The sequence below is a fragment of the Rousettus aegyptiacus genome, unplaced genomic scaffold, assembly GCF_014176215.1.
Source record: "Rousettus aegyptiacus isolate mRouAeg1 unplaced genomic scaffold, mRouAeg1.p scaffold_m13_p_10, whole genome shotgun sequence".
NCBI classification, from domain to species: domain Eukaryota; kingdom Metazoa; phylum Chordata; class Mammalia; order Chiroptera; family Pteropodidae; genus Rousettus; species Rousettus aegyptiacus.
The window spans coordinates 11,947,072-11,971,523 of NW_023416285.1; the positions used below are offsets into that span (position 1 = coordinate 11,947,072).

The following is a 24,452-nucleotide window of genomic DNA, read 5'->3' on the forward strand; positions in this document are numbered from 1 at the left end:
CCAGCATGTATTTCCATAAACCATTCTTGCTAATGGAAAGACACAAGATACGTGAGTGCAAACCGGACGCTGTCTTGACAGAGCTCAAAGTGTAAAGGAGGCAAAAGATGTTTTTAAAGATGACTCTAACAGTCTGTCATTTGTACAGTGGGTGCACCAAGGAGGGTGCGATCGTGGCAGGGAGTCAGAAAATGCTACTAAAAGGAGCTAATGTGGCAAAATGTCATTTTTGAGTTTTGAAGCAAGAATATACACACACGTAGCCACACTCACACTTGTATATTTTTTACTTGACATGATTTACTTTATGCAGAGGACTGAGATCTACGTAGGTCTGTGTCCTCTCAATGGATATCGTGGTGGCAAAAATGAAAGTGACATGACACCATATGTAACGATGGCTTCTAAATCAGGAAGCTGAGGGGCCCACAGACCCTGTCATTCCGGCCTGGATACTTAATTCTTAATCATAGGCAAGTTTGCAATTATTTTTAGTTAGAGTATATTCTGTCTATGCAGTCTGGTACGTATCAAGAGGAGGCCACAGAGAGAAGGAAAAAAACAAAGCATCAGTCACTTTTTGTGTAAATCTGTTCAGTGTTCATTGCAATGAGTCTAGAAGGGAAGAAAAAAGCACTTGTTGAACACATACCCCCTGCCATGTACTCTGCCAGGCACTTTTGCTTTGGCTCAGTAATTTTTCTAGAACCCTATGACGTAGATATTATCTTCCTCCTTTATGCACGGGGGTCATGTAAGGAGTAGAGGCAGCGCTTAAACTCTCCTATGCCCTGCTCTGGAGTCTGTGCTCTTTCCACAGTACTTTGCAGCCTTGGAAGGTTTTGATATTTAGGTTTATAGGTAAGATTGGCATTTTACATTCTTGTGAGAATCCTTTCTGTGTCTTAATATGTGAGAATTTCAGAGACAATTTTATTTTCTTCCAATCACTAAACACACACACACACACACACACACACACACACACACACACACGAGCTTATCATTTCTTGCCAAAAATACTGCAATAACCTGCCAACTGGACTTTGTGCCCCTATTAACTTCTTTCTGCACCCCACCCTTAGCATTGCCACTGAGTTCCGGGTTTGCTTTTCCCCTTATCCGGTCCACTGTGACAATTCTTATTCATCTTTCAACACTTGCCTTAAAATGTTTTCTCTTAAGCCAGCTTATCTGATGCCCAATGATAGAAGTGACTCCGAATGCATTCTTCTTGATTCTCCCATAGAATTTTTATGTGATCTTAGGACAACTCTTATCTTAATATGGTCTAAGAATTTATTTGTCTGATATCAACTAGATTGCGAGATGCTCAAAGGAAAGTGGATATGTAATAATTATTTGTGAAATGTATAAATGTAGAATGAAACATTAATTCACAAAGAAAGATTTAATTTAGTCCAAGACTCACCTGAAATTGTAAATAATAGATTTAATGCAGTTTAATCTGTTGGTGTCCATAAGGCTAGGACTGGTATATCATATTTTGATATTTATAATGATTAGCTAGCTATGCGATATGTGATCTTGGGAAAATTACACAATATTTATGTGTCTTAGTTTTCTTTTGTTCTTATTACTAATAATAGCAGTACATCTTCTAAGGATTACTGTGAGGGAAAGAACAAGGTGGTTGAATGAAAGAATGAAGTTGTTGGTATTGGACTAAGAGGCAGCTAAAACTCATATAATATTTTAGACATTATATAAATAGAAATACATTGTGTGCATTTTTTTTGCAACTTGCTTATTCCTCCTCTATATTATATTTGGGAGATTTATTCACCTAGACCTGTATAGATGTAGTTCATTCATTCTTGATCCTGTATGGTCTTTCATTATACGACTGTTCTATAGTTCATTTGTTCTTTCATTGAGTCATTGTTCCGACATAAGAAATTTGGGCAGTTTCCAGTGTGAGTTTTGTTGTTGTTGTTGAGACATTGCCATGCATGTCTCCTGGTCTACATTTGTAGACAGAGTATATGGTGGTACGTCAATCCTGGGTTTTGTTATATGTGCTTCTTCAGCTTTATTAGCTATTTCCATATCGCTCTCCTACCAGGAGTTTATAAACATTCCTGCTGTGCAAAATCTCTCTAATGTTTAATATTGCCCAACTTTTAAATTTATGCCAACTGTGTGGGTGTATATACCATTGTGGTTTTCATTTGCATTTCCCAGATTTTTAATGATCCCTTACATTTAAAAATTGTTTGCTAGCCATGTGTTTCTCCTTCTGTGAGTGAACTATTCACATTTTTTTTTTGTCCATTTTTCTATGCTCTTGCTGGTCTTTTTAATTAAAATATCCAAATGAAATTGTGAATTTGTTTTTTTTTTTTTTGCAGTTTCTATCAGTTTTTGGTTCATGTATTTTGAATCTGTTATTAGGTACATAAACATTTAGGATTGTAAATTCTCATGATAAGTCAATCCTTTTAATGTTATGAAATGACTTTCCTTGTACCTGGTAATATTTTTGCTCTGAAGTCTACACTGGTATTAACGTAGCTACTCCAGTTTCTCTGATTAGTGTTAGCATGCACGGCGCATTATTTTCAAACTATCACTTTCGACCTTTTTTTGGTCTTTATAATTTAAACCTGCTCGAATAGGAGTATACAACATTTTGGTATTTTTATGCAATCTGAAAGTCGTCAGTAGGGTTGTTCAGACTCACATTTAATCTCATCCATATGGTTAGGTTTAAATCTGCCGTCTTGCTATTTGTTTTCTATTTCTACCATTTTTCTTTTATTCTCTAATCTCTCTTTTTCTGACTTTTTTAGATTGGTTATTTTTCATTTTTCCATGTTATAGTCTTTGCTGGATTATTAGGTATAACTTTGTTTTGTTTAGTAGGATCTATAGTATATATCTTTACGTCGTTAAAGTCTACCTCTCAAGTGATATTATGCCACTTCATATGTAATCAAAGGCTTTTTAAAAAACACTATATTATTGTCCTTCTATATAAACGAAGACGCTTAGTACCAGCATACTTCCATTTCCCCCTCTCTTGGTCTTTTTGCTTTCATTGCTATACTGTTGCCAAATTTCTATTAAAGAAATTAAATTAATTTTAAAAATCTTACACATCGACCCATGTAGTTACCATTTCTGGTGCCCTCCTTCCCTTAGTGTAGATCCATACTTTTAGATTTACTGAGTATAGAATTATAGTTGGACAGATTTTTTTCCCCCCTTTCATTATTTGAAAGATGCCATTCCACTGTTTGCTTGCATTGTTTTTGATAACAAATCATCTGTATTCTTACATTTGCTCCTCTAGACATTGTATCTTTTTCCTCTGGCAGTTTTTAAGAGTTTTCTTATTATATTTTCCTCATCATTTTTTTGAAACGTATTTTTCATTTCACACAATATAGTTTTTATCTCTTAAAGTTCAATTTAGATCTTGTTTTTTTAAATCTTCTATTTCTCTACTTACCTTTTTATCTATGCTTCTGAGTGAGATTAGCATATATTTTTTGTTTGTTTCTTTGTTTTTGTAGGGCCATTTTCTGGTTTTGGAATCAAGGATGTTCTAGCTATATAAAATGAGTTGAGAATTTTTTTTATTATTATTTTCTGGAATAACTTGTGCATGACTAGAGTTTTTTTTGTTGTTTTTGTTTGTTTTTAAATGTTTACTAGAACTCAGTTGTAAAACCAAGTGACATGGCATTTTCATTGTGAATCATTTTAACTGTGAATTAATTTTTAATGGTTAAAAGACCTTTCAAGTTAGTTTTTAATCTTTTCTGGAGCCAATTTCAATGTTTTAATTTCCTAGAACTTGCAATTTCTATGTAAGTTTTCAAATGAGTTTTCAGAAAGTTTTCAAATTATATTCTCTTTCATTTCCTTCTCTTTCTCTTCCTCTTCTTCCTCCTTCCCCTCCTCTTCCTCCTCTTTCTCCTTTTCTTCTTTCCATTTTCTCCTCTTCCTCTTTTTTGTTTACAACTTTCAAGTGAGCTCCTTGGCTCATCAACTCTGAGGCTTGCTCTGTTTCTAACACATGCATCAAAGCTTTCTTTCTAGCCCTTAAACTAGATGCCACAACGTTTTAATATTTTTTTTTAATTTAATTTCTAATATTTTCTGATGATTACTATTGCACCTTTTTTAATCTTTAAGTTATTCAGAGGTGCCTTTTCAGATTTATGAACTTTGGGGGTTTCTAATGTTCTTTATATATTAAACTCTAACAATTTATCAAAGATTGTCATCTGCATTTCTCCAAACTTTTAAAATTTATGGAGACTTTATTTACAGACCAACTCATGCTCCTTAAGAAGAATGGAGTATATTCTTCAATCGTGGTGTTCATTATTGCGCCACGTGGTTTATATCAATTAGATCAAACTTCTTAATATCTGTCATGCTTTTTCTTTCTTTTCTCAGTTTCTGAGAGAGGTTATGGTACCAAGGTTATTCTAGCCACATAAAAAGAGTTGAGAAATTCTGTATTTATTTTCTGGGATTATTTCTGTAAGATGAGATTTTTTTCTTAATATTTGATAGAACTCATATTAATTAAAATCTCCCATTATGAAGTGAGTTTGTTGACATTGCTTTTCAGTTATGTCAATTTTTGCTTCACATATTTTGAAACCAGATTCTTAGGTTCTCACACATTTAAAACATTGCTAGGCAGTGACCCACAGAAATGCATTTTCCCCTTCAATTTTTTTTGCTTTTTTTGGAGCATAGGCAGGGATATCTTTTAATATTGTTGTTCTGTTGTTCCATATTCTTCTGTTGTTCTATATTCTTCTGTCTTATGTGAATTGGCAAACAACATATCAATGGATTTTTTAAAAATCTAGTCTGATTTTTTCTCTTTTATCTGGGGAATTTAGTCCACTGACTTGTATTTTTAAAAGTCTGTTCTTATAAATATCATTTATACCTTGTCCTACCATCTTACTTTATGCTTTCATTTTACTTACCATTTATATGTTTGTTTTTTTTTCTAATTTTCCTGCCCTCTTTTTGATTTATTTAGTTTTTCCTATGTGGCATAATGGTTGATTGTGGGCTCTGGAAATTAAATGTCATCAATAGCCTAGTTTTATAATTCTTAGGCACGTTGGTATATGTTTACCTCAAATTCACATGTTCAGAAACAGCATGGATTGTTTTACATATTTTTAAGGATACAAAACATGAAAAACATATTAAATATTTGTAATGAATAATTTAAAGTCTATTATCTTAGAGCAATTTTAGGTTTACAGAAAAATTGAACAGAAAGTACAGAGAGTTACTGTATAACCTAAACTCCCAGTTTCCCCTGCTGTTCACATCTTGCATCAGTCTGGGACATTTATTACAATCGATGAAAGAATTTTGATACATTATTAACTAAAGTTCACATTTATGGCTTTGACAAATGTATAATGACATGTATCCACCATTACAGTATTATACAGAATAGTTTTATTGCCCTAAAAATCTTTTATACTCCACTTATTCATCTCTGTATACGTTCTTTTGAATCTTGATTTTTCTGTTGTTGTTTAACGTTATACTCCTCAGGATATCTTAATCCGCTGGAAGTTTGAGATCAGATTGCCAGCGTGGCTGGGTGGGCGCTCTCCATCACAATGCAGACTTCTCATGTCCTCACATGGCCAAAGGGGCCAGGGAGCTCGGCGGGGTCTCTTTTATAAGAGGACTAATATCATGTATGAGGGTTCTATTTTCATGACTGAAGCACCTCCCAAAGGCCTACCTTCCAGTATCATCGCATTGAGCATTAGGATTTCAACATACAAATCTGGGGGGACACAAACATTCAGACTATAGCAGAAGGTTATCTATGCTTGGATTCATTCATTTTAACTGTTGATTAGTGTTTCTTTTCTATGGATGCACCTCAAATTAATTATCTCTTCTGCTGTTGATAAGATGTAAGTCATTTCCAGGATTTCACTATTATGGACTTCTCTGCCTCAATAATCTCATATTATTTCTTCATGAAAATATAAGAGTGTTTCTCCAAGGTATGCACCTAGAAGTGGAATTAGGGACTCATGAGATTTTAAAAAATCAATCCTTTATACCATAAAATGGAGTCTACCTACCTCTTTAAACAAAATTTCTATGTGAACAGCTATCTCAGATCTACCAAAATCATTACTTTCTGTTCCTGTAATGGGTCACTCTCTTACCACAGTACTTAGTCAAATCCTAGCTCTTCTTTCCTCTGTTTCCCTCTCATTCCCTCCCACCTCTAAGCAATTCACCTTGATGATTCAACTTTTCCTTTAGGTTTCAGTCTAGAAGTCATTTATCTAGGAGACCCTGACTCTAGCTACATCTGGATAAATGACCCTCCTTGGTTTTCTCACAAAGGCCTTTAGGTCAGCTGTTTTGCAGTTGCACATAGCTAAGTTCCCCAAGGACAGGAAGTGAAGCAGAGTTCGTCCTGGTGTCCCCTGTGCTCATCAAGTAGAACATTGTAGGAATGAGTGAATGTAGGGTACCAAAATTGTGTCAGCAGTGATGCGAACTAGCGCCTCACCCACAAACAATTGGTTGGAACATCGCAGGCTCCATTGTTAAATAACAGGAGAGTAGGGTTCAAGAGTAGATAAGGTTTCACACATCAAGGTCATCACGTATATCCAGGGCAAAACATGTCAGTCATGGCCAAGAGAAATGTTCACGAGGAAGTGTTTCCAACTTAGGCATTCATAAGCTGGGGCCTGCCTCTATTTACCAGTTGGATAATGAACCAGGAAATCCTAAGATGTGCCAGCACTAGGCAATAATTTTCATTTGCTACCAGTCAACTTCAAGGGTCAAGGACAGCTAAACACATAACCCACTCATGCATGTTATTTTAAAGGCATATTTTAAAGTTACAAACATGGTACATTGTGTTAACAAGGTATGTTCTTTTGGCGACAAGTATTTACATTCCACATATGCCTCTTGATATCAAGAGTGTTACCGTTTCATTTTCTTCTTTTTTCTCAGGAGGCTGGGATGCAGATGGAAAAGGCCCTAGTGTCTGGGACACATTCACCCATCAGGGAGGAGAGAGAGTTTTCAAGAACCAGACTGGTGATGTAGCTTGTGGCAGCTACACTCTGTGGGAGGAAGATTTGAAATGTATCAAACAGCTTGGATTGACTCATTACCGCTTCTCTCTTTCCTGGTCACGTCTGTTACCTGATGGGACGACAGGTTTCATCAACCAGAAAGGCAAGTGTTTCTTAAAAATAGAAGGTTGCAGCTTTAATTCAAGGTTATTGCTGCAGACTGGCACAATTAATCCAGTATGCTATTCTGCACTGTAGCTTTGAAATTACAAGTTTTTAGAGTGATTATGGGATACAGTTTTTGAAATAGGTTTGCATTAGCTTTCTCAAAAAGACTCTAGTTCCTCTTAACAGAAGAATTTTGTCAGGAGGGGAGCAAATCGATGGGCAGAAGGAGGGTCCGAATAAACATTTTATTTACATAAGATGTTATTTGAGTGTTAACCTGAAGGTGAGTTTCTAAAAGTTGTGTATAAATTATTTTCAATTGTTTTTACCTGTGATGAGTTATGAACAGCCCTGGAGAACTTGATACGGTTCTGAGCATTTCAATAGGATTGAATTAATGGAGCTAATCAACTACATAGAAGTTGGCATCAAGGCACCTGGAGTCCATGTGCTTGGGGTTAAGTGCCAACTACATCATTTACTGTCTGTGTAAGCACGTCTTGGACATCTCTTGGTACCTCAGTTCTCCACAAGTAGAAAAGGGTACTATACTACTTCCCACTTCAAAGAGTTATTAGAAGATTAAATGAAATAATCTTTGTAAAGTCTTTGTACAGTAGCTGTTATGTCATAAAATCATTCAATGTGTTAGCTATTATTTATATTATGCCTTATAATTAAAAAAAATACTGCCCTGTTTGAAAGACTTGCTTATGAGGCATTTTACCTATGTTTTCTAAAAGGTTTATCACATTTTACAGAGGTGCATGCCCAAATGCAGATGTTTTGTAAATGGTGGATTTGGAAGTTAAACCAAAGGAGCTCTGGCTGTCTCCTTCCTCACAGTGGGGTTGGCGAACTGCCACCTGAGGGCCTAATTTGGCCTGCCGCCTATTTTTGTAAATAAAGCTTTATTACAACACAGTCATGCCCAGTCATTACATGTGTGCTTGTCTGCTTTCCCACTGCAATGGCAGAATCGAGTAGTTGGGGCAGAGATCATATAGCCTGGAAAGCCTAAAATATTGACTATTTGATTCTTTACAGGACAGCTTTGTGGCTACTACAACATAATGGCTTCTTTTTTTAAAATTAAATTTATTGGAGTGACATCAGTTAATAAAATTATACAGGTTTCAAGTGTACAAGTCAGTCATACATCGTATGTATATTGCGTTGTGCGTTCCCCACCCAAAGTTTAATTTCCTTCTGTCACCGTGTATTTGATCCCCTTTCCCTTATCTACCTCCCCTCTCCCCCTTTCCCTCTTAATAAATACGTTTTATTAATACTTTGTTCTGGAAAAGATTTCACTTTACTCCTAGAGTGGGGACTAGGCGAGGCAAGAGAGTTACATACCTAAGGTGCAAAACCGAAGGAGGCGTTTGCTCTCAGTCTTGCAGGCACAAGGCGGACGCTTGCAGGACCCTGAGTGAAGGCACCTGCCTGCCTCAGCACACGTCCAGCCCGAAGAGCCTTCGTCGATACTAAAGGGTTCTTTTTGATTCATACCCAGTAAGGAAAACCTGTGGCAACAGTTCTAGATAGACTCGTGCACTTGCAATGCTCATTTTATGTCAGGCGGGGTAATCTCCACATTGTGACATGGAACCGCAACTCATAGACTCACATGTAGCCTGAAGCCTTAGAGTAGCCTCCCCCAGGTTGGAGCAATACAAGATCAGCAGACCTGTTGCTTGATTCTAAAGGTATCATTCCTGTGACTCACTGCTGTTGGTTGAACGTCCACGTTCTTGACATCATTGGCTAGTATTTATGTTTTTATTTTGAACATAAGGTAATTTTTTGTTCAGTTCAAAGATTATCTTACAATTTCCTACTTTCCTAATCCATCATCAGTGCCCTTTCTTTTTCCTGGTGTCATCTAAAAACTAAGTGTAATCTTTGAATCATCTCTTCTCTTGGCTTCCTAATTGGTTGCCAAATATGATTCATTCCACTTACGGCTCTTTAGCTTCTCCCCTCCTAGGCATCTTCTCGGCCCCTGCCCTCGTTTAGGTGTTTATCATTTTCATCAAGGACTTTTTAATCTACCCTTGACGGGTCTACCTACTTTCATCCTCTTTCTTTGTCCTTTAATCTTTTATAAAAATAAATGCTATCACAGCAATTTTCCTAGAGCTTGGCCCAAGTCATTGGGCTTACATCATCTCCTTCTAAAAACAAAGCAAGATAATTTTTTTTTTTTTAGTCACCCCATGCCTCAGTGTACCATCTACTCCTTCATATGTCATTCTGGGTTGTATTTGACTTAGTCTTAACTCACCTCTGACTCATTACAGGCCCAAGTTGTCTCCTGCGTGTGAGCCACGCAACACCCTGGGCACATGACCTACCACTTATTAAACATGCGATGCGATTTTCTGCCTTCGTCGGGATTTTCTTACACTCTTCCTCCTGCCTGGATTGGCTGTTCTTTAACTCTCGACTGTACCTGCTGAATGTTTATCCTCCTGTTAAAACCTAGCACAGATGTTTTCTCTCCTTTAGAGCCTTCCCCTATTCCCAGACAGCAGAGATATATACTTTTTTCTATTTCCATATCACTTTGTAGAACTCTTAGGGTATTTCTCACATTCTTAACTATTGCCGTCATTGTATCCTCTGTTAGACTGCGAGCACCTTGAGTTGAATTTAGTTAAATGAATGTGTGCAGGGTCTGCTGTGTTTCAGGGACTATGCATAAGATGACCCCTCGAATTGCTCATGGTGTAATGGGAGATAATTCTGCATAGGGCACTCCTATGACCTAGTCCACTGCCTTGCAGGGAGGAATTCAGGTAAGTTACTGAAATTACTTGAATTAGGCCAATAGTAATCATAAAAATCACTCTAAGGGTAAGCGTAGTTGCCTTTTATTGAGCCTGTAGTATGAGCAACTCACTGTGTCCCTTGTCATACTTGCATTTGCTGATTTCATGCTCTTGACAGCTCTGTGAGCGAGGGCCTTCTCTAAACAGAGGGGATCACGGTAACATGGGTATATGGCTGGGCATAGATTTGCCAAGATGACAACTTGAGTTAGGGCTGAGTTTGACCTAGGTCTTTCTGCCGTCAAAAACCTAGTATCTAGTCTAGACCCAGTTACGACCTCACCAAACTGCTTTCCTTCCTTGCGCTGCAGTTTCCCTGTTGGTGGAATGAAGCGGAGGATCTGTGGCTCTGCCCACTGCTCCCGTCCGTGAGTCTGTGAGTTTGGAGTTCTCACTGAGCTTCCCTTTGGTTGGTAAACAGAAGAAAAGTTAAAATCAGAACAAAAACATGAACCACCCACCAGCTCGTAATATAGGTCCGTAAGCCCTTATCTGAAATTTTCAAATCCCAAAGGCTCTCAAGACGGAATCCTTTTTAGCAAGTTTACCTCTAAAACCATTTTGGCAGCAAAAGCTGACTGGAATTGATGCGAAAAGGTTATTATTATTTCAGTTTATTCTACTTAATAAGAATATTCATATGTCATACTGCAGAAGTACGCATATATGATACTGCAAATGTTTGGGGGGCAGTGTTACACAATATATGGTATTTACTCTGTGTTTCTTTTCTAAAATTCAAAAATTCTGAACACATTTGCCACCAAGATTTTCAGATAAAGGATTGTGAGCCCGTACCAATGTCAACACATCAAGCTATTTAAAACCAACGTGAGGTTTGCAGAAGTTCATGGAGCACACTGTAGGTCAGCAATCCAAGGGCAGAGAAGCAGAAACGCTGGAGGGTGGTAGTGGTGACATTGGAGCCACCGGGCCACCTGAACAGTGTGGGAGAATCACTTGTGCAAATCTCATGTGGGGATCCTGTGACTGAGGTTTTCGGGTTAGGCCCCAGCCTTCGTGAAGCCAAAGCTGATGGATATTACAGACTCTTCCATGAACAAAAGGGTATTGGAGGTGCTTCTAGAAGGCAGAATTTCAATAAGCACTAGCTCACTCTTGTGCAGTGATCTGTTGAAGCAATTGGAACTGTTTTTACTCAGAAAGGCCATCATTTGTTTTTTTTTGTTTGTTTAAACATTTTCTCAAAGAGCATGCAAAGAATTGGAAAACCTTTGTCACTATTCTTTCCAAGGAACCCCCTTTTTTTGTGTTTGAGTCCCTATTTTAAAGCTTGATTAGAGGATTTTTGGAAACATGTTAAATCTGATGTTCCTAAATTGGAAGAATATTGTACAAAATGGAATTGTTACACAGTCTTTCTCTTTTAAATGTCAAGTTTTCAAGGTTTAACGAGAAGAGATTGAGCTGGCAACTGAAATCACATATTTCTGTATTTCTCAACTGTTCAAGTGCATGTTTTTATCTACCAAAAATGTAAGTTTCAGGTGTTTAGTAGGGGACCCAAGTATTGGAAATTAAAAGCAAAAGGAATGTTTATGCAGAATTTCTTATTCACTTTAAGATTTTAAATATAAGCACGCTTAGCAGGAATGGCAGATAAGTAAATTACAAAAACCTTCATTAATCTCTTTATGTTGGGCAGTGTGGTAGGCTGAATAATGCCACCCTCCTCCCCAAAGTTATCTACCTCCTAATCTTTAGAAACTGTAAGTATATTGTCATACCTGGTAAAAGGGTCTTTACAGGTATGATTAAGTTAAAGAACCTGTGATGGGGAGATTATTGTGATTACTTGGCTGGTCCCAGTGTAATCACGTGAGTCCTTATAAAGGGAGGCGAGGGGATCCGAGTCAGGGAGAGAAGACAGAAGGACTGCAGCAGAGCTCAGAGAGCAGAGAAGATGTTACTGCTGTCTTTGAAGATGAAGGAAAGGACCATGTACCAAGGCATGTAGGCAGCCTCTAGATGTGGGGAAAGGCAAGAAAATGATTTCTCCTTGAGAGACTCTAGAAGAAATGCAGCCCTGTTGACATCTTGATTTTAGCTCAGTGAGAACACTTTGGGTTATCTGAGGCCCCAAACTGTAAGATAATAACTTTGTGTTGGTTTAGGCCACTGTTTGTGGTGATATGTTACAGCAGCAATAGGAAACTGATAGAGGCAGTGTGCCAAGAGAACCTAGGGCAGTGAAAGAAATTGGTGGTGTGATAATTTGATAACTCAGAGAGTTATATGTTTGGCACACGGTAGGCACTGAATCAAAATTAAATCTACATTAAGACCTTTGGAGTTTGCCTAGGAAGACTCCAGTTTAGTTATTTCCCATAGTGAGACATCATCTTTCCAAGTTCCAGCCACATCCTCTTTTAAGGGAATTTTCCCAATTTTTTCATTTTACATAATCCTTCTTTGTGACATACAGATCACATAACCTCATTGAAGAAGGTCATGTTGCCCTATTGTTTTCCTTTCTCAGGGATGTTTGAAATTAAGGAGCCTAGAGGCTGAGTTGATTGGTGCTTGGCCCTGAGGCTTTGAGGTAGCTTTAGCAGATGGAATGGCCATTTGGAGACCATGGCAAATAGGATGCATTAAAAAAAACTGTTTCTGCAAGAGAGAGAGAGGAATGAGTAGATGTTTTAGAGAAGCCGGGATGAGAGACCAGACTTTCCTGAGATGCAAAGATTTTCTCAGCTTCCAGCTTTAATTTCTTTGAGTTCCAGTTGAAATTATTTTCTGTCATTGGGCATGTGATACCTCTCAACCATTTCATATAATACCCACTGTATTTTATGCCAAGCAGCCACCGTCCCTAATGCCACTTTTATATTTGAGTTAATCTGAGTGGGTTTCTTTTTTCTATATCCAAAGACCTTTAAATCAAGTATGCTTCGTATTTTCAAAGATCAATTATAAAGAAATAGGCTTAATTAAAATGTAGACAATGGTAGTAACAATGAAAGGCTGTAAAAGCTTCAGTACTTAAAATAATCAGCCCTTTTTTAATACCCAAATGCAGAATAGAGTCCAAATGACATCTAAAGTTTCAAGATCCCTAGATTGGTAACAGATGATCATTTAAAAACACACATTTATGTAGAGAATTAGTTACCTTGAGTTGTAATAATATGATAAAACCAAAGAACCCTTTGGTTTTTTTGCATTTGATACTTAAAATACTCATGAGGTGGCATTATTAATATTCCTTTCTTACAGATGAAGAAACTTGGGCATTGAGGGGCCAACTGATTTGCCATGACCCTTTGACTGAATTGTCTGACTCTGGAGCTTGGCTCTTAAAAACTTCACTCTACTGCCTCATGGGAAAGTTTCATTACAACACCAAATAAACTGAAATAAAATGCTCCATTCTGGGATGTTAAATATTAATTATGCAATGCTTTGTTGCTCTGCCGTGCTGATGAGTGAGAGAAAAAAATTTACTTAAAATTTTTTTAATCTTCAATTTAACTGAGGATTATCATGTTGTTTGAATTACATTGATTGCCATCATTAATGATTGTGCCATATCTAATGATGCTTCCAAAAGATAAATCACTGATTCCTCCAAAATAGAAAAAAAAACATCTGATGTTATAAATCGGCTCCAAAGTAGGTGATTGTTAAGGCTAGTAAAATGGTCACTGTGTTTCTGGTTCTGAAACCACATTAATAAGTGGGAGAAGTGGAATGCCGTAGTGGGAATGGTTCAGTCTTTGCAGGGAGACAAAGTGTGATTACACATTGGCTGTGCCTCAGAACAACGCTGGCATTGCCTGGCTGTGACTCACTTTCTCTGAATTTCAGTTTTCTCATTTATTTATTGAGCATAAAAATATCTACCTCTTGGACTTAAGTATGAATGAAATCAATTAAAGTTGCTATTATTTGTATATTCGAAGACAATGGAAGGAATTGGCTATAGGAACCTCAACACATACCATTTTATCATCTCCGGATATCCCATTTTGCAAATGAGGACATGCAGGTTTATAGAGGCCCAGAGGTAGAATGGTGGAGTGTGCTCACTGAGAGAGAATAGAAAAGCTTTATACATTTTACTGAGTATATTAGTTTTACGTCGATGCTATAACAAATTATTACAAGCTTATCTGCTTAAAACAGCACAAATGTGTGACCTCAGCGTCAGGTAGGTAACAGGTCTGACACAGGTCTAGCCAAGCTAACACCAAGAGGGCTACAGGGGTGCTTTTCTTTCTGAAGGTCCTAGGGGACAGTCTGATTCTTGGCTCATTCAGGTTGTTGGCAGAATTTAGCTTCTTGTAGTTGTATGAATGAAGTCTTTATTTCCTTGGCGGTTGTCAGCCGAGGACCATTTTCAGCTTCTGGAGGCCCCTCATCTCTTGGCTCGTGGCTCCCTTCCTCCACCTTCAAAGTCAGCAATAATGGGTCAAGTCCCTCTCATGCTGCCATTTTTCCTGGCTCTCCTGCTATTACATCTTTCTGACCCACTCTTCCGCCATCCTCATTTACTTCCGAGGACTCGTGTGGTTAGACTGGGGCCAACTGAAAAATCTAGAGAAATCTTCCCATCTCAAGATCCTTAACCACATCTAGAATGTCCCTTTTGCAATGAAAAGTAACATAGTTATACATTCCATGAATTAGGGCACGGATATCTTGGAGTGGGGTACATATTCTGCCTATTGAATGTATAATGGTCTGCAAGTGGGTCTTCCACGTATGAAGTTGTTATAATGATTCCCATTATGTTGCAGTCTGCCAAATAAGAGAGCTGTTGTTAAAAATATCCACGTTTAGAGACAGATAGGCAGATAACACATGACCTTATGTAATTCAGTTTTTGCTCACCCTGCTTACCTCTCACCGTTCTTATTCCTCTTCTGCTGAGATATATGTTCTCCTTATACTGAACTTTCTGTTCCCAGAAAAATCCATACTCTTGTAGGAGAATAAAATAATCAAACAAACAATGGCCAGGCCATATATGACAGTAAAACTTCAGCCCACATAAGCAGGCCAGAAAGTCAAACTACAACCTCAGCAGCAACTGCCCCAGAATGGTCGGAGCTTTGGTCAACAACTGCCAGATTTTCTATTTTTTTTTTTTGGCTCCTCTGCCCTCTGCTTCCAACTCAGGACCAACCAGCCAGAGAAAGCCATCTATGTTCCCAAACCAATTACATAGGAAGCCCCACTTCTGCCCTGTGCCAACAACCACTAATCAGAACATACCTGAATCCCACACCCCTCCTCTTTTTCACTATAAAACTTTCCTCTTTCCTGATAGCCTCTGAGTATCTGCCAAATGCAGGCGATGATGGATGACTGCCTTGCTGTAGCAAGCTCCGTTCACTTTTGGGTGTTTTTTTCCCCCATAGCTTCTTTGGTCTTTTGCACATTTGCTTTCCCTTTTTTCTCTTCCTGAATCACTCTTTTCTCTTTGCTTTATGTGGATAATTTACATTCATCTTTTGAGTGTCAGCTTAGATGTCACTAATGACAATAATAACAATAATAATTATTATTAGATTGATAGCTAACCTATACTAAGCCCTTACTTTATGCCAAGAACTGTTCTCAGTATGTTTAATTTATCAACTCATTAAGCTTCCATAACAATTATGAAGGTTGGTTTCTGTTGTTGTCCACATTTTGCAGAAGGGGAAGGATAATTCAGAAAAGTACAGTAACTTGCCCAAGGTATTTGAGATCATAGTGAAGAAGTTGGGATAGAATTTAGGTAGTTTGGTACCATAGTTCACTTTTGAAACCATTATACTACTTTGCTTTCAGAATAAATTTCCAAATGTACTATTTGGGATAGGTATTTCTCATCATAGGCTTAAAAGTATCATTCTGTACTTTATCTTTACTAATAATATCATATTGTAATTGTTTATGAATTTATCTGGAGTCCTTACTAACTTTTAAGGTCCCTGAGGATAAAGATAATATGTTTATTTAACTTATGTTTGCAAATCTGCTGTATAGTAGCTTCTTTATAAATGTGAATTTAAGGAATGAATACATGAATGATTGACTAAATGAAACATATACAAAAGTCTGAATTATTATTATTATTCTTTAATTGGAAGATACTAAGTTTTTTTAAAAGGGGACACTATTCCTAGGCAAACACTGAATGCAACATAATTCTACATGTGAAATTATAATTATTATCCAGAAAACAATCTTTCAAAAGAGAGGACAGCTTCTCTCTTCTAAGCTTAGGCTGTCTTCATCCTCTTAGACATAAAATCACATGAAGTACTATTTACATGCCTCTCCTCAGAAAGTCTCTTCCAGGTTGAGAATCATCGTTAGGTTGAACCCAATGTCTCCTTGGCAGAGGAGGTTTCTGAGGCAGAGCCTCTCCAAGTTCACATTCCTCCAAACTCTCCCATAATCCTATCAGCTTCTCTCACCACGTGGCGCTGGGAGAATGAACTGAGAGCCAGAGCCAGGGGTGGTGCGTATTCCCACGGACTATGCCAGAATTTTAGAGCAGACTCCCCAAGCTAGTATTCCTTAATTTCCAGCTGCCCATGTATCCCTGACTGTGGGACAGATGCTGAGCTCTCGTTTGTACTCACTGGGTCTCTTTTCCTAGACTTTTGAGACTCCTGGCTCTGGAGAAGCACTAAGACGGTCATCTGGTTCCAGCCTTTTACATAAACAGTACCTGATACTGTTGAGATTTATTCATTCATTCAGTGAATACCTACTGAGTGTCTACCAAACTTCTGGTATTGTTCAAGGATTTGAGAAATCCAGAGGTAAACTAGAAAGACAGAGCTTCTGCTGTCACGGGGTTTGTATTCTGGTGTGGTTAAGAGACAAATCACACATAACAAATAAATGAAATAATTTCAATGTGCGACAGCGACGCAAAGTTATGTGACAGCAGCTTGCCCCGATGTAGCCCTTTGAGAACATGCACATCTTCTTAAATCATGTCACCCCGTTACACTCGCGCTCCCTGATCAGCCAGCCTCCCCTGGAAATCTTTATGTTTCTTCTCAGCCTTTAATTGATTATATGTGAGAAGTAATAAACTTTATTTTGAATAAAAATTGTTTAGGAAATTATTCCAAAGCCTCTCCCTTTCAACAATTATTGCCAACATACTATAAATAATTTTTCTCCTTATATCTTCTTCTTTTTCCTAGGAATCGACTACTACAAGATCATCAATGATTTGTTAGCAAATAAGGTTACGCCCATAGTGACCCTGTACCACTTGGATTTGCCCCAGGCCTTAGAAGACCGAGGAGGTTGGTTGTCGGAGGCAATCATTGAATCCTTCGATGAATACGCCCGGTTTTGCTTCAGTACATTTGGGGATCGAGTAAAGCAGTGGATCACCATAAATGAGCCTAACTTGTTTGCCCTGGTGGCATATGATTTGGGTGTGTTCCCTCCTGGGGTACCTCACCTGGGAACGGGAGGCTATCAGGCAGCCCACAATTTGATTAAGGCCCATGCCAGATCCTGGCACAGCTATGATTCCTTATTCCGAAAAGAGCAGCAGGGCCTGGTGTCCTTAGCACTTTTTACTGGCTGGGTGGAACCAGCAGATCCCAACTCAGTGTCTGACCAGGAAGCTGCCAAAAGAGCCATGGCTTTTCACTTGGATTTTTTTGCTAAACCTATATTTATTGATGGTGACTATCCTGAAGTCGTCAAGTCGCAGATTGCTTCCATGAGCAAAAAGCAAGGCTATTCATCATCACGGCTTCCAGAATTTACAGAGGAAGAGAAGAGAATGATCAAAGGCATGGCCGATTTCTTTTCTGTGCAATATTATACAAGTCGCTTAGTCAAGTACCAGGAGAATGATAAAGGGGAACTGGGTGTTCTGCAGGATATGGAGATTGAAATTTTTCCAGACCCATCTTGGATAAGTTTGGCTTGGTTCTGTGTGGTGCCATGGGGACTACGTAAACTACTGAAATACATTAAGGTACATGCACATTTGTCTGTTTCTGTTTGTGCACACCCAAATATGTGGAGATGGAAGGACACACATATGTACGTGTGTGTGAGAACATGGAAAAAAAAAAAGAATGAGTTTAGGCAGTGGCAGATACATTTGTTGGCCTGGGAAGAGAAGCTTAGAATATAAATTGGTGAGGGGTAATTAGTTAGTTGATAAAGGGCCTCAAAACCATGGTCAAAGTTAAGATTCACTGTTAAAGTCATCTGCGGCCATAGTAATAGCCTGGACATATTTTTTCAGGCTGGTGTCATGAAGGTGATTATTAAAAGGCATATTAAGGGTAGAAGTGGCTGGACCCTTTTTGGGGTCTTCGTTATGCTGGATGGCATCCAGCTATCTGAAATTAAAATTTCGAGGACCCCCCTCCTGTGGGGGGATGGCGAGTACAGCTGCTGGCGGGACCAAAGGGTTAAGGAGCGGTGACAATCAGCAGATGCTGAGGGAAGAGAGATATTTCTGTCTTCTCATTATAATAGAGTCATTTGACTGTCTTCATGGACATTTACACAGTTTTGCTTTTCCATTGTTAGTCACAAAATGTCACTGCGTGGAAAATTAAGTTAATAGGGTCAGTGCAATTTGATGAAAACTAGTTTGGGGTTGTAGCTTAGAGAAGATAGAGGGTAATGCACCTGATTTTATGAGCCTCTCTCTCTCTTTTTTTTACATCTGTTTAGAATAAAACTTCTGCTCTTTTGTTCCAGGATATGTATAATAACCCTGTAATTTACATCACTGAGAATGGGTTTCCCCAGGGTGACCCCCCATCTCTTGATGACACTCAGCGCTGGGAGTATTTCAGACAGACATTTCAGGAACTGTTCAAAGGTACCATTTGAAATGATGAAAGATCAATTGTGCAAACTTATGTGCCTATTTGCATTCAGCGAACGCCAATGATTTTGAAAGCTGAAATTCATGTAAATCAGTGTAAAGCCATGTAATTAAGAGAGAGGAGAAAAAGTATTTAGGAAAAAGGAAGGTGAGGATTTTGGCCTAGCTTCAACCTCCTGAAATTTAATCAAGTAAAAAAGCGACTGTCTTCAGCATTTTGTGACTCCTGGGTGAAGGTGATGCGACTAGGAAGAGTGGGGGCTGTTGGGAGAGAACATTAGTTATTACAAACTATATTAGTTATTACCAGTTAGCATGCTTATTTGCATATTTTAATATCCTAACCACCACAAAATGAATTGGTAGAATTTTTATTTATTTATTTACTTTATTTTTTTTATTTTTTAGACGAGGCAACCCCCTTGTTCAACCTCACAAATCGCAAGGACCTTGTCCGTTTACAATCCCTTATTTTTTCTTATTTTTTACGCCTATAGCAAGCACCTGGTCTTTCTAGGTGGTCTCCCATCCAAGTACTAACCAGGCCCGACCCTACTTAGCTTTCGAGATCAGATGGGATTTGGCTTGTTCAGGGTAGAATTTTTAAAGGACCAAAATTAAGCATTTGTGTAATAAACTTTAAAGTGCTGTGAGTCTTTGATCAATGCATGTTTCATGTAAGCTATGGCCAAGCAGCCCAGTTAGAAACTTTTTCTTTTTGTCATACAGAATCTATGAATTTGGTTTTAAGACAATATTATTATTATGGTAACTCTTTTCCTCCCATGGAATTCTTTTCATATTTGAAAACAAATGTGAAGGAATAATCTTTAAATGTGTGTGTTTAACACACATTTCAGTATCAGTTAATTTACCCTTTTTAGCTACCACTTGGAACGCTGTTGCTTTATAAATTTAATTTCTCTTCTCTATAGAGGAATCATATCATAGCAACGAAATCTAAGGCAAAACGAGACTTTGAATTTATTTATTTTTTTTACCATAGTAGTCACGCTTCTCTCTCATCATCTGTTTGAAAGGTCCTGAAACTCTTCTTTTCAAAATTAGTTAGTAATATACTGGAATCAGTCACAAGAAATTCTGGAAAGTGACACAAAGTGCTTTCTTCTAAAACCTAAAATATGTTGACTTGCTCTCTCACTAAGACCTGGAGTGTTTTGGCACAGGGCGATTGGATTTCTACAGTTTGATTCAAGAAAAATAATTATTTTTTATCTTATGCGCAAACTAGATTCTTCCTTTGGGTGAGAATTCACTTTCTGATGAGAAAGGAAAATCTCAAGTTATCTGCTTCTTCTTCACGTCTCTCTGTAAATGGGCCTATGCTAGTTAATCCACTGATGTTCTCAGCTTCACTTTAAGAGACAAGTAGGCTAGTTACCATCAGGAAGATTTATGGATGACATAGGGACCATAAACAACGGGTCCGAAATTGTTCTGTGCATTTTTGGGGAAGGGAGAAAAACAGAAATTGGCTTTCTTAATCCCCAGCTGGTTCTCTGTTTAGTGCTAACCGTTTAAGTGCATTTAATTGTTCTTTGAAATAGTTTCAAGTACTTTATACAATCCCATAGGTATTTAATGCTAAAAACTCAGTAGTGGACCCCAAAATTAAAACAACTTAAAGATAGAAAAGTAATTGAAGGCAAGAGTGGAAAATGTGAGAAGATATGGCTTTCTGAGGGACAGGAGAAGAGAATAGGGTTAGGAAACACACTCCTGTTTTTCAACTTGTTGATTTTCAATTGTCTTTAAATCGATAAAATATTATGTACTTAAAACAGTTGTTTACAGCTTCTGTGTTCTCTTCTGATTCTTAACATTAGACAATCTATATTCATTATTATTAACATAATTCTGTATTTATTTTGCTTTTTTAAAAAAATGTAGCCTTTCAAGACATGCAGAAGCCTACATATTGATCAAAAGAACCCATACATAAATGTATCTATTCTAGACTGGGAATAGTGATAGCTAATTTTCATATATTGTTGCAGTGGATATCAATTATTTTGCCTGTGGTGAAACTCTCTTTTCTAGTAACTAATTGTCTTCTACAGAATACATACCTCTCCTCATCCTCGGGCTTACCACAGGGACAGCCATATTAATGGAATAAAAGACTGCTCCTTGTGAACAGATAATTGATTGGTTTAGATATATCTATAGGACAGGAACTGGGCCAATTCTGGTTCTCTAGGAGTCAGAACTTGGGCCAGTCAGTTTGTTGGTCTCTTATCCTGGGCTGACAGGGTTATGTTACTTGGCGGCCATTGATGCCTTTGTCCTGCCATGTGAGCTTACAAATAGTGAGAAGGGAAGGTACAGGTGCATCCAGGGGCGTGGTGGTTAGAAGTGGGGAGAGCATCCAGACGGCACCTAAGCCTCTAGTTCCAGTTTGTTCTCAGACCCAGCTGTATGCATGTTCTTGAGAGACATTACTTTTACTTATAATTGAGTGCTCTTTCTGCTTCGCTTGGTTCTAACTGAGTTTCTATCATTTGGAACAAAGAGAGTCTTAATTAATACCATCTCACATTGTTTTCAAAACAGTCACACGAGGTCATTGCTCCTGTTTCACAGATGAGAAAGCTGAGTTTCAGAGAGATTAAGCCATTTGCTCAAGATCACAAAGTTACTGAGTAATATTTCCTGGACCGAGGGGGAATGCGTGTACCTTTATCACTGCTCTTTCGGTGTTTGATGAGATCTGTGAGTGCAGGCCTTTCTGACTCAGTGCTCGCTTGTCCTACAGCACTGACCCTTTCCCTTGCCTTTGGTACTCTAGGCTTGCAGCGATCCTTTGAAAGTGCTTCATGCTGCCTGTGCAGGAGCCGACAGGTCCTATGACCTTTGACAAAGTTCAGACTCCTGTACCCTGCCTCTCGGAGGAGGAGGGGGGCTGTACTCGCTGCTCAGTTTCCTGAGGTTCCTCCCAGGTAGAACTAATGATCCGGATGGGAGAGAACTTTATAGGTCAAAAGCACCACACCAGCAATTAAAAACAGTAACGGCCAAGGAGGACATTCCTGGGAAGCACTGCAGGTAAGAACCTGGCAGAACCCAGGGGGTCAGATGTGGGCTTTGTGATTCCCACGGACAAAGCCTTCCCTCCAACATCTCAGGCACAGACACATAATGACACTATAGCTGGATCAATGGTGTCCATCTGGAGGTCTTACTGATCTCTTCAGGTGACGTCCCTCAACAGTTAATTGAGCAGTGAAAAGTAAGCTAATATTTTTGTTCCCTTTAGGGAAAAGGAAAAAAAAAATAGGAGTCATTTCAAGGGAAAAAAAGGAAATCAGCTAATGCCTTTTTAATTGTTGCATTATTTAAATGCCTTTAAATAGGTTGTGTTTTAATTAATGTAGGTATAGATAAAAGTAAAGCAACATAGTGAAGACATCAAAAACTTGCAGTAATGTATAACTAGACTTGCACTCTGGCTCTACAAAATATTCAATGAGCGGCATTTGGCAAATTGGTCAACCTCCCAAACTTAGTGCATTCATCTATTAAAATATGATAATGCTTTCCCTGGTAGGCAGTCCTACAGATTTCATTTAATGGGATATTGTGCAAATCCCTTTCCGCAGCAATTGCCTGGCACACACATTAGGTCCTCAACCAGTGGTAACAATGATTTTTATTACAAAATGTGTACCCTTAACAATATATTTGTCACCTCAAGTCATTTTACTTGTTTTAAAAATATCATCCCAAGACTTCTTTTTACCCCCATCCGCATATCTCTAAGTTACAGCAGGATATTCCCCTGTGTCTGCGTGTTTCTCTGTTTCTCTTTCTGGGGACTCATTCTTTCTGAATGAATGATGTAACTTTGGTCCTCTGGCTATTCACACTTGAATCCTGTGGGGGAGAAAGCAGCAACCACCTCTCTTCATTCATTATTTCCATCAGAGAGGTTGCCAGATTAGGTGAAAAATCAAATCATGGGCAGCAGAAACAACTGGCAAGCAACGGGGTAGCTGGAATTGCTCTGCCACATGCATTTTTGTAGACGTTTAGAAAGCAGTGATCTTCAGACTTAAGCTTTCCTCGCATCATGTGTATCTTTATTATATTCATAGAGTTGACATAAATCCTTGCTGCTCCAGAGCCATTAGGCAAGTTAAAGTTCATATGTACACACGCAGGTAGACACCTCAATGATCTGAATGTTGCTGGGGAGGCGAGGGGGTATGTGAAGCCAGGGGAGGTTATTCCCAATGGGCGGTACTCCACCTGTGCCCCCGGATTCTCCCGAAGGGGGGTTCGAGCCTGTGTTCCACCTGTTCCTCATCCCTACCCAACATGTGCTTGCCTTTCACTTGGCTCAGAATCTTTCTGCAACCGGGAATGTCACAGCGTGGCCTCCAGACTGGCCCAGCCCTGTCGTTTGGAGTACGTGAACTTGCTTGAAGTCAGACAAGACATGGATTTGAAACCTGGTTCTGCCACTTACAAGCTCAATAATTTGGGGAAAATTCTTAAGCCATCTAGACTTTAAAATTTGGATAAGAAGGACATCTGTTCTCTAAAGAGTGGTGAAAATGAATAAGATAATGTTTATAAAGTCTAAATACAGAGTCTGACACATTACAAAGGATCCTGTAAATGATGGTTGAGTTTTTTTGAGGGAGAGTGGGGGACTGTAAACCCTCTCAGAGCTGGAGCTGTGTCTTTTTCATAAATATATCTTCAGCTCTGAGCATCATTCCTGTCATACAGTAGGTGTTCATGTGTTTGTTGAATTTGGTTGTGTCTATCAGAGAAGAATTAATCAATGGATAATGAGAAATACATGACTAAATGATTGGAAACTATTTTCTTTTCCTAAAGAAATATAGCCCACATAGAAAAAAAAAATCAGCTTTCTGGAAAGTTTCTGAACCAGCCCAAACTTTCCAGTTAGATCCATGCCTGAGTTAGCACAGCGGTAGATGATTGCAAAGAAGGTTTGTTAATGACCAGCTTTAGGCTTTTAATGACAAAACCCCTCAGCAAGATGTCATCAAAGTTATTGAAGACTTCACCGAAAGTGTTGAAGCCGATGCATTGTAACAAGAAGGTTATAAATCTTGCAGCTTGGGTATACCACCAAGAGAAGATGCTGAGCACAGAATCACCCTGCTGTTGTCTGTCAGCATCCTCCCTCCCCTTTCCTCTTCTTCCCACCGAGAGCCGGCAACGGAGAAATACATCCATTTCCCACAGCAGCGCAGACCTGGCAGCCACCTGCCCACGTCAGTGTCAGATCACAGAGGCCCATTTAACTGGACAAAATGTGTTAAGCACCTGTGTTTTTCTAAATGTGCCTTTCAAAAATTCTTAAGAATTAAGGAAAGACCTCAAAGGTAAATATCTTGACCTTTTAGAAAAACTAACCAATTAAAAATCCGTTGCAAGCTGAGAATAGAGACCCAAGTACCTGAACATAGGTGCCAACTCCATGTTTATTGTTTTATCGCTTCTCAAAGTCAACTTTTGTCAACTGAGTCACTA

At 38.5% G+C, this 24,452-nt stretch overlaps 1 protein-coding gene across 2 annotated transcripts in view; it reads left to right on the forward strand.

Annotated features, from left to right (window-relative positions):
- The window catches only part of LOC107498299 (cytosolic beta-glucosidase), a 187,188-nt gene that overhangs the window by 100,506 nt on the left and 62,230 nt on the right, over positions 1-24,452 (forward strand). For both annotated transcript variants that reach the window (XM_036227554.1, XM_036227553.1), the window contains exons 2-4: positions 7,015-7,242; positions 17,260-18,053; positions 18,794-18,917. In XM_036227554.1, the coding sequence (XP_036083447.1) occupies positions 7,015-7,242; positions 17,260-18,053; positions 18,794-18,917 (1,146 nt within the window). The remainder of the gene's footprint in view (positions 1-7,014; positions 7,243-17,259; positions 18,054-18,793; positions 18,918-24,452) is intronic.